Source organism: Halichondria panicea, chromosome 9, assembly GCF_963675165.1.
Source record: "Halichondria panicea chromosome 9, odHalPani1.1, whole genome shotgun sequence".
Classification (NCBI taxonomy): domain Eukaryota; kingdom Metazoa; phylum Porifera; class Demospongiae; order Suberitida; family Halichondriidae; genus Halichondria; species Halichondria panicea.
In genome coordinates this window covers 2,741,379-2,750,991 of record NC_087385.1, presented here as the reverse complement: position 1 = coordinate 2,750,991, position 9,613 = coordinate 2,741,379, and the positions used below count along the sequence as shown (strand labels likewise).

Below are 9,613 nucleotides of genomic sequence, written 5' to 3'. Positions count from 1 at the left end.
TGGAGTTTTTGCTCATCACAATTTTCACCTCTCTGAGCTGAGCTGCATGCAAGCTCCATCTGCATCATAGGCTCCATACAGCACCAATACCAGCTGTTGATTGAGCATCATCAAAGCAGCAGTGGCAGTATTTTGCTGTGGTGTGCCTCAATTTTGAAGAATCAAGGTGATTGGCTGCATATCTTTCGTCTGCCTATCTGCTCCCTCACTTACGATACTTTTCCTGGTTAAATACAGCATATTGAGTCCAGTGATGACTCAACGACATGCTGACTCTGATGATGAGACCTACGTGACTTTGGGTCGACCGTTTGAGCTCCTGGAGACAGCTGAGGATGTACAGAAGGCCAAGTCGCGTAAAGACAAAGACCAGTTCGTGACTGACAGTCAGGGGAGAAGAAGGTTCCATGGAGCCTTCACCGGGGGGTTCTCTGCGGGTTACTACAACACTGTAGGGTCCAAAGAGGGTGAGAAATACATACCTCAGTTATTTGTACATGATGTACATTGTTCGATGGATATAAGCTCATACGTATATACGTACATGCATGTGGCTATAGTTTAGTGTTTTCTATTACAATCTACACTCCACTCTGGGGAGTCTAGATACACTCTCACATTGTGATAAGCTACAACACAGCATGCATGCAAGAAAATTGTACTCCACCAACAAATATGTCTAGTAGTGCCTGTTTGACTGAGGACGCCAGTACATGAATTCGTTGCCACAAAAGATTGTTTGTACTGAGTTAATGAAATGTAAATTGGACTCCTGCTCTGACAGTACCTTCTATACATTTCTGGGCATGTGTTGCCGTTTAATTATACTGTTTGCACTCATCTTCACAGGATGGAATCCTTCCTCGTTTAAGTCCACACGAGGTGAGAGGAGTGAATTTGGAGGGCAGAGACCAGAGGATTTCATGGATGAAGAGGTACTTGTACTCTTGTTGTACCCTTGGTGCAACCAGTTGAAGAGTGAGCCGTGTGTTGAGTGTTATATTGTGCAACTCAATTTGCATCGACATTAGATATCTGCACAAGTATTGCAGACCAACTGATCTCGGTGTCTTTGTCCAAGCAAATACTTCACAATAATATATTAATAATTTACTCGTTGTTATTAGACTTTACACTCATTCATATACCCTCCACTAGGATTTTGGAGCTCATGGCATTGCCCCTAAAGTGGTGTCAGCTCAGGAGCAGTTTATCCAAAGTCAGGGAGAGAGGAAGCGTCCTGCAACAGAAGATGGGGTCATCCCAGGTGTACCTCCCCTAGAGAATCTTGTTGTACCAACCAAGATCAGTATCGGTGCAAGACTACTCAAGGCTATGGGCTGGAAGGAGGGCGAGGGCGTTGGTCCTAAGACAGTCAAGTACCATCCAACACAAGGTGGGCTCAGTGCATGATGTATAATAATTATGTGTTTTTCTTGACTCTTACATGAATAGTAAGTGTTTTTTCGTTGGTGGTGTACCTCAAGAATAGATTCTTACTATCAAGAGTTCACTATAAATAGTGTGTAGTGGCTAATAATTATGCCTCAAGCGAGGTATACGGTAGTGTGTTTGTGTGTCTGTCTGTGTGTGTAGACTGCTACAGCTGCTCAAGGATCAATGAAGTGCAAGTAAGAGTTTCTATAAGGCTTCTAGTCATGTTTTCTTGGATTTTAATTCGTGGATTTGCAAAATAATATTTTGTTCTCGAGTTATAGCTAGTTTTGCTTACTTGGAATGCCATTGCAGCCTTTTCAGAAGAGCACGTAGCCAAACTTGTTTACCGAGTGTTGCTACTCTACTTAGTAGTTAGCTCTGCACTAGAACGCTAGCTATTGGTAGCTGCAAGAGTGAGAAGAGAGCTGCAAGGCTCTGCTGATGGCAGCCATTAATTTTAGACTTGAACTTTTGGCATCGATCGTTTTTAACAACAATCATGGTCGATCATTACCCACTCTTTGAGTTTGCATGCAGCAATGCAAAAGTGTTCATCATGATATAATGTGTGTATAAAAGCTATTAGTAGCTTTATGTTATGTAGTTTTGGCACCTCCACCGAGGCATCAGCACCTGCGGTGCTTTCATTTTAGCAGTCCTTCTCCAGCAGTTAATGATGTATGTGTGATATAAATATGTCAACTCCTCTGTAGGGTATAGTATGCTTATAACTATCTAGTATGATACCACAGATCGAGTGTATGGTCCTGCTAGACCAGGCCCTAGTGTGGAACCCACCTCCAAGATAGCCGAGGGATTTATGTTTGCCCCTCGAGACTCTACCACCTGGGAGTTTTCTGGTAAGGACGACCTCCATGGACTGGACTATCGGGGCATGGAGGAGAGGGGAGTGCTTTCTACACGTAAGGCAACAAAGGACCTGTATGGAATGAGGGGAGAGGTGAGAATGAATTGATATACTAAGCATTAACAATGAACCCTTGATTGACGACTTGCGTACATCCCCCAGGCATTTGGCACAGGTGCACTGGAGGATGAGGAGGGTGACGATGAGAATGTGTATGGGGTGGAGTCAATGACATCATATGATGTCAGTTTGGCCGGTGAAGGAGACCTCAACATGGAGAGGAGCTTTGGGTGGACAGGCAGAGAGAACGGTGGGACAATGTACATGTGTATGCATGTTCATGTACATCTGTAGTGGTACCCAGAATGGTTATAGTTACATGTATAGGTACAGTGTTGTGAACAGACCTCGAGGTATGTACATGTAGGTACAGTACGTAGGTAGGAAATTGGTGTCTGTCTGGCATTGTATGAAGGACTAGCTGGAGATGTGTATAGAACTAGATCTACAATTGCGGAAATTCCTTGCGCGTGATCAGAGTGCATGGTTAAGTTATTCATAGCTTTGAATGGAGTCTTTCTGGACAGAAGTTTAAGCAGTGGAGACCTGGGTTATATTAGCTGTAGAGAAGAGGTCTGTTACTATATATACGTAGCTCTAAAGCACTTTGTTATTTGTGTACAGTATGTACTGAAAAACTGATCATAACACATATTTTTGGGTGGGAAGATAACAGTATAGTTATAATCTGGTACAATTGTTTACATGAGCATGCTTATCCGTTAGATACCTGGGACCTGTCTTCCTTCACAAAGGCCCTGAAGAAGCCAGTTCACTATAAGGTGACATTGTTTTTATCAACTTGCCAGTGTTTTCTGTGTAAGATAGTTGCGCCTTTGACTCAGTCAACAAGCTAGGGTGGTGGTAATAGGTCAGGCAACTGATCTATAGGTCTTTAGTTGTAATTCCAGGACATTATTTTAGGCTCCAAACTCCCCCTCCCCCCCCCAATTGAATTAAACCTTGCCTGCCCTCCTTAGAGTCACCCTCCTCCCAATGTTCCGAAATCGTTTGTCGTTGTGCATAAGTTTAAGCAACTATCAGCTGGCACTGACCCATCACTAAGAAAGCCCCTGTCATCAACTAGTCGCTCTCACCTCCTGGCCGATACCTCAGGTGACATTTATATACATGTACAACCATGGTTGTAGACCTAAACATTAACTTTGTACGTATAAAGCACGTAATTATACAAGAACAAACCGACATGAGTCATGGTCATGACTATGATACACTGTATGTTCACCTTTTGCAGGTTCTGTATTTGGACTGCTCTCACCTGCTGATAGAGAGAGACTAAAGAATGCTGCAGAGCAAACCAAAGATGGACCAAACTCTCAACCTTCCACTGACCAGCGAAGGGAGCAACCAGTTGCTGGTAACCATACTAAATAACAATTGAACGTTGCTCACCGTATGTGTGCTTGTTGCATGCATTAATTCCTGCACTTTTCTATAATTGCACTCTTCTATAATTTTAGTAGCCCTCTTTGTTAATGTCCAGTTACCTCTCACCCTGTACCTCCTGTTGCCAAAAATGTGACGGAGTGGGAGAATGAAGGCAAAGACAGAATGACCAGGGCAGCTGCCATCTACAAACCTCTAGGCACAAGTCTGGCCACCAGATTTACAAGGCCGGGCGAAAACCAGGAAGCGCCCAAGGTATGTACACTGTAATTAATGTGATAGCCTTGACTCTATTTTGGCCTCTGTTCCCAGTCACCTGAGTCTGATGCTGTTCAGGCTGCTCGGGCAAGTTTATTTGGAGCTCTAACCAGGGAGATTCAGGACTGGTATCCTCATCGAATTGTCTGCAAACGCTTTAATATTCCTGATCCATACCCAGGGTAAGAGTCTGGTGTAAGCCACTGCAATGTGCCTCAATTAAGTTCGTAGGGTCGTGTGTTTCAGTAAATACTGATCATATATTTTCCAGACAAAATGTTGTGGGCGTTGATGACGGCAAAGAAAAGAGACAGGACAAAAATCGAGCGATTAATTTCGAACTAACCGAGAAAATGGTAACAGATGTTCCTGATGAAGATCCCAGCTCTGAAGTCTCTGAAGTGATGAAAGAAGTTAGCCAGGAGGGTTCTGTTGATGTTCAAAAAGAGGTGAGTGATATGTTTCCAAAAGGAAGTGCCCCCTGTGAGGCTCGAACTCACGACCTTCAGATTATGAGACTGACGCGCTGCCGACTGCGCTAAGGAGGCACATGGGTGCATTTTTTTCTAGTGCTCGGTTATTAACCTTCTCTCTTTCTTTCGCCATAGGTACAGGATGATCGACCACCAATGGATTTGTTCAAAGAAATATTTGCAAACAGCGATTCTGAAGATGAATCAGAGGAGACTATGCATAACAAGCCTAGCAAAAATATCTTATCTCCAGCACTGTTGAGCGAATGTAAACCTGTCACCAGTAGCAGAAAACAACCTGTAGAAATGTGTAAAGATACACAATGGAAAGATCTTTCTGTTGTTTCGTCTTCTATCAAGCAATCAGAAGATATGAAATTACCGTCTGTTTCTCTAAAAAAATATCAAGAGCCTATCATTGTGGCTGATCAATCCAGTAATAAACTAAAATCAAACGTTGCCTCATATGGCCCTTCACTACCTCCAGGTACATGTACATGTCAAATACGAACACGTATCGTAGTGCTAGAAATTTTATGCTTGCATGATACCAACTATGCTATTTATGCAAGCAGCTACCATGTTACATAAATTCATATCGCACCATTAATTAGCTTTTATTCAATGTATATAATCCCATTGAAATTGTGGTGTTTTATTCCCCCATAATATTTTTGGGAGCCTTAAATTGTCCAAAACGCATTATTTTATCCTCACATTATTATATTTGTAGCAACATACAGTAAATCCAACATTTGATTGTTTACTTCAGAACGAGATTCAAACGATCACATGCCTGTGGCTGGTTCTGCGACGAGGGGGCAACCCAATGATTACAAACATGAGAAACATAGAATTAAGACACATAAGAAACACAAGAGAGAAGTACATGTAAGTAAATGAGCACAAATCGGCAAAACCTACAGTATGTGGATTTTTAATATAAATATCACAATTTGTATAGACAGGTACGTTGTCCTGTGTGTTTTATATATATAATTATATAACACTACAATTATATGTATATTTTGGGGGCGGAACCTTAGCTGTCTTTTTACAAAGAGGGTAGGAAGCTCGTTTGGTAATTTTGTAATTATGTCAACTCAATTATGTCAACAAAATTAACGCCCCTCCCCACCTTCACAACACACAGGAGAGGAGAGAACATAAAGAACGCAAAAAGAAAAAACATAAACACTCAAAACACTGAGAAGGAATCAAGGATGAAATGAATGATGTACATGTATGCTATGCCGGTACATTCAGTGCATTTTTTGCTACTAAAACAGTTATCACTTCAGCTACTAGTCCTACAAGAGCTCCTAGCACGTTACCCCACACAATTAACCAGCTCAGATGTTTGCGGATCATCACTGCAATCAGCTGCACAGTAGATAATTATGGTTAATAATCGTCAATTTGGTGATTACAGTAAACAACCTGATTGACTTTGACCGAAGACAATTCTGACACTCTTTCTTCAAGAATTTTTTCAACCTACAGGTTGATCGTAGAGATTGTTGTATGTGACAACTAACAAAATCAATGATTCAGCTGATGCAGTAGTACCTAAACCCCAGCTATTATTATAATTGTCCTTTTCCTGGTCTGTTCCCAGTTGGGCACGATAGTTACCCTATACATGTGCGTACTTGGGCAGTGTTCATATAGGCATCCTAGATTTCAAATATTATATTTACCTCTGCCTGCAGCCCTACTCCATCTTGTAATCCAGATACTTCCATTTTGTCTACAATCTGTGAACAATAAACCTTGTTTAAGGAGGAAGCCATGTAGCAATTAAGAGGAAGTTGAACGACGCTCTAACCATAACCTACTTAGTATTCATGCACACCTGGTACAATCATAATGTATTAACGTGCTTCTAATGTGATGAGATGGCTGTACAGATCACCGTGCATGCATGTAAGGTTTGGACTCACATGTTCAAATCACCATGCAAAAAATATACTTAGAAGGAAATTCTCACTGTTATTATCATTGCATTTAATACTTACAGTTGGGGAAATTTCCGTGATGAAAGAGCGTATGTGTCTGCTGAGTGTTTTCTTTAACTCACTGAGATCTACTCCCATCATGGACAAAATAAAGCCTGCATTATTCCATAAATGCAAACCAGGATCACGAGTGCGGAATCCCTGTAAAGTAGAAGAGTACCATCAAAATAATTACCTTCAGGTCTTTTCAAGGCTGCATCAATTTTCATTTCTACTATTCTGTTGGCCACTTCAGAGTCCAACAGACTGGCAAAGTGAGTCTCTGCAAGGTCATAAATTCAGTGAACAATTTAACGCCTGCCTGTAGAGATAATAATGGGGAGAACTGCCAGCTAGGTATATGTGTAGTTTTCAATCTAGATGGCATTTTGGGGAGGTATTTTGTATCTTGGTGTTATTCGATAAGTTTGAAATTGTTCGACGCAAGTTAGTGTATATTACATATATGTACACACGTGAGATTTGAGCTGTTATCGTCTTTACCCAGCATGGCTATCTTTAAGACTGACCTAAGTGAAGCATTGGTCTCATGCCCTTCTTCTTTGATGAGAAGTACTGTCTTATCCCAATGGGATCAAAGAGTGTATTGACCACCACGTTGACAATGGTCTGTCTTATTTCCTTGTAGCCCTTGGCAATGATCCCCCTGTTAAAACAAAACATTAATCTAATAGCCATGATTAGCTCTAATGTACGAAACTCTAATAATAATATTATTAATACTCTAATAATATCATTACAAGATTGCCAGGGATTGATCTAAGTGCTCATACTAAACAGGAAAGTTCTAGTTCTCTTTTGCTGTACAACTATAAAAAGTACAACACGTACGTTCCAATCACATATGGTATACTTCTGAACAACATCTCCACAGCAATCCAGTTGGTTACTCCACCTGTTGAGTACAAATTATAGATTCAGGTTAACATTTAATATGCAAGTTATAGCTGATAAGTCAAACAATAATTTGGAAAATTGTGTTATAGTTTTGTTGTTATAGTACAACTCACCCAAGAATCCAAACACCCCCATGGCCCTAACAATCCTGAGGGATACACAACCTGCATGCATGCATGTACGATTTATGAATACGTTATAATTATATACATGCAAGTTATTGCTAATGTTCCTCATCTCAAGACTGATTTTCAGTAATCTGTATAATATATCACTCTGAGAAGAACATTTCCCTTCCGCTCATTTAAAAATTATGGCCCACAATAGGAAAATGGCACAGGAAAAAACAAGCTGAGTTTTCCACCGAACATGTGCGTATATAATTATGTATACACACAACATAGACATACGTATATACCTGCAGTACTGTTTATGCAATCGCTGTCATTGAGGAATGGGATCCCCACCCCCATCACCCCTTCCAGAGGAAACAGTACCTCTCCCAGAATGATGCTCACTATCATCACCACCAAAAACAGCAAATTCACCACAAGACCTTTGTGCACAAACGTACGCCTCCAGCTACTCTCCTGCAGAGAAGGGTTACAACTTGATAGAACGCTACGTGTACCCAGTCATGACTATCTATCATTCTATCTACATCACCCTTTTGTTCATTTGTGCTCAAATTAAGAAGTGGGTATGGGGACGAGGGTTGAATACATGTACACAATGTACAAACCCTTTTGAGCAGTGCTTCAAACTGGATCCTCTGCTCTGCATCCACCTCCTGATAGGTAACATACTCAAAGGTTTGACTCAGAGAGTTCTTTCTACTGGACATGTCTGAGTAAGGGGAGTATCCAATCTCCACTGTAGAGCCTGGGGCTACACCCTTGCTGTGTCCTAAGGGGGTAAGCACTTTTATTACATTTATTGGAAACTGTAGGGAACATTATAACACCATGCATATTGACAAAAGACAATGAATTAGTTAATGGACCATACATTTGTGATTCTGATTATAAACGACTACAGTATTAATGTACATTATACGATCATTTCAAGAATGACAACAGGATTCCTCCACAAATGGTAGTCATAGCCACCAGAGCTGGACTTAGAACTAGATCTAATGACGAATACCGAGTGCATACCGTATTACTAAAAAAAATTGCGAGCATCAAACTTTGGGAACGTTGAAAATAAAATTGCAAAACCTAAACTAGTACTGGCAATCCTTACCAAAACACATGCAATAGTTAGATTGCAAATTTTCTGCAGATTTGGCTCATTTGCACAGGTTTTTCAACTGCAAAATAGCGATATACCGTAAGACCTCGATTTAAAGCAATACTTTTTAATAATTACGAAGCCAGAGGTCGCTTCTTTTGGAGGTTGAAAAATTATGTTGAAGTCCTGGTGTCGCGTATTTAGAGGGTCGCATCTAATTGGAGGTAACTTTACAGAGTCTACTTGCCTCGATTTCAGGCCGCTTAAAAACACTGATTTTCCAGTGGGCTACAATCGAGGCTAGGGAGTGGCTACATTTACCTCTATTTAGAACGCGACATTAAAAAATAATTGTTAACGCAGCTGACGCTATTTTTAGAGGTCAGAAAATTGCTGAAGCTCCTGAGTGTCGCATATTTGAGGGTTGCCTTAAATTGAGGTCTTACGGTACACAATTATCAGTTGATGGCATCCTTAAAAATTCACTTAACATGCACATAATACAGCGGCCAAAGACCCAAAAAACAGTACATACCTTCTATTTGACTCATTGACGCGAGTGGAAAGTCTGAGTGTGTATTCTCACAGGGGGATTGTTCCAGCTGGTCTGGGGACGGCGTGTTTAGCCGACGTCCAAACGAGTGAGGTATTGTAGGTGATGATCCAGTAAAATCTCTATATAATAAAGGTATATGCTGCTATGAAACTACAAATTCTTACTGTCTATGCTGGTCCCTGCATTTTAACATTATAGTGACATTTTACATCATATCTAGCACCCAAGCTGACTGAAAGTAGTAGAGATCTACCTACCCAGAGCATAACTCTTGTGGTGGATAGCTTTGATCTTCAGTTTCCTGTTCACTCATCATTGTCTCATGGCCATATAAATGTCTTCAATCTTGCAAGACACGCCCATAAGATTGTATGCACAACTCACGTGCACAAGGTGTGGCAAATTG

At 40.9% G+C, this 9,613-nt stretch overlaps 2 protein-coding genes and 1 non-coding gene across 4 annotated transcripts; 1 reads left to right on the top strand and 2 right to left on the bottom strand.

The window, feature by feature from the left end:
- Positions 1–5,807, top strand: LOC135342094 (G patch domain-containing protein 1-like). The gene is made up of 15 exons (XM_064538781.1): positions 1–166; positions 238–467; positions 850–935; positions 1,159–1,396; positions 2,190–2,398; positions 2,468–2,615; positions 3,092–3,147; positions 3,346–3,481; positions 3,621–3,743; positions 3,870–4,027; positions 4,085–4,212; positions 4,302–4,479; positions 4,639–4,990; positions 5,276–5,394; positions 5,657–5,807. Exons 2-15 carry the CDS (start codon positions 254–256, stop codon positions 5,711–5,713), a joined length of 2,202 nt encoding a protein of 733 aa, XP_064394851.1. The 5' UTR covers positions 1–166; positions 238–253; the 3' UTR covers positions 5,714–5,807.
- On the bottom strand, positions 4,506–4,578 carry Trnam-cau (transfer RNA methionine (anticodon CAU)). The gene has a single exon. It is a non-coding gene; the product is annotated as a tRNA-Met (tRNA).
- Positions 5,654–9,589, bottom strand: LOC135342101 (uncharacterized). Of its 2 annotated transcripts, none has more exons than XM_064538795.1 (12): positions 9,465–9,589; positions 9,187–9,326; positions 8,161–8,324; positions 7,837–8,008; positions 7,532–7,582; positions 7,353–7,416; positions 7,031–7,167; positions 6,697–6,783; positions 6,522–6,616; positions 6,204–6,260; positions 5,944–6,000; positions 5,654–5,886 (listed from the first exon to the last, which is right to left on the bottom strand). In XM_064538795.1, exons 1-12 carry the CDS (start codon positions 9,521–9,523, stop codon positions 5,752–5,754), a joined length of 1,218 nt encoding a protein of 405 aa, XP_064394865.1. In that variant the 5' UTR covers positions 9,524–9,589; the 3' UTR covers positions 5,654–5,751. The 2 variants fall into 2 exon arrangements, with proteins under 2 accessions (XP_064394865.1, XP_064394866.1); XM_064538796.1 differs by having other exon boundaries at positions 9,372–9,504.
- Positions 9,590–9,613: the final 24 nt, after the last annotated feature.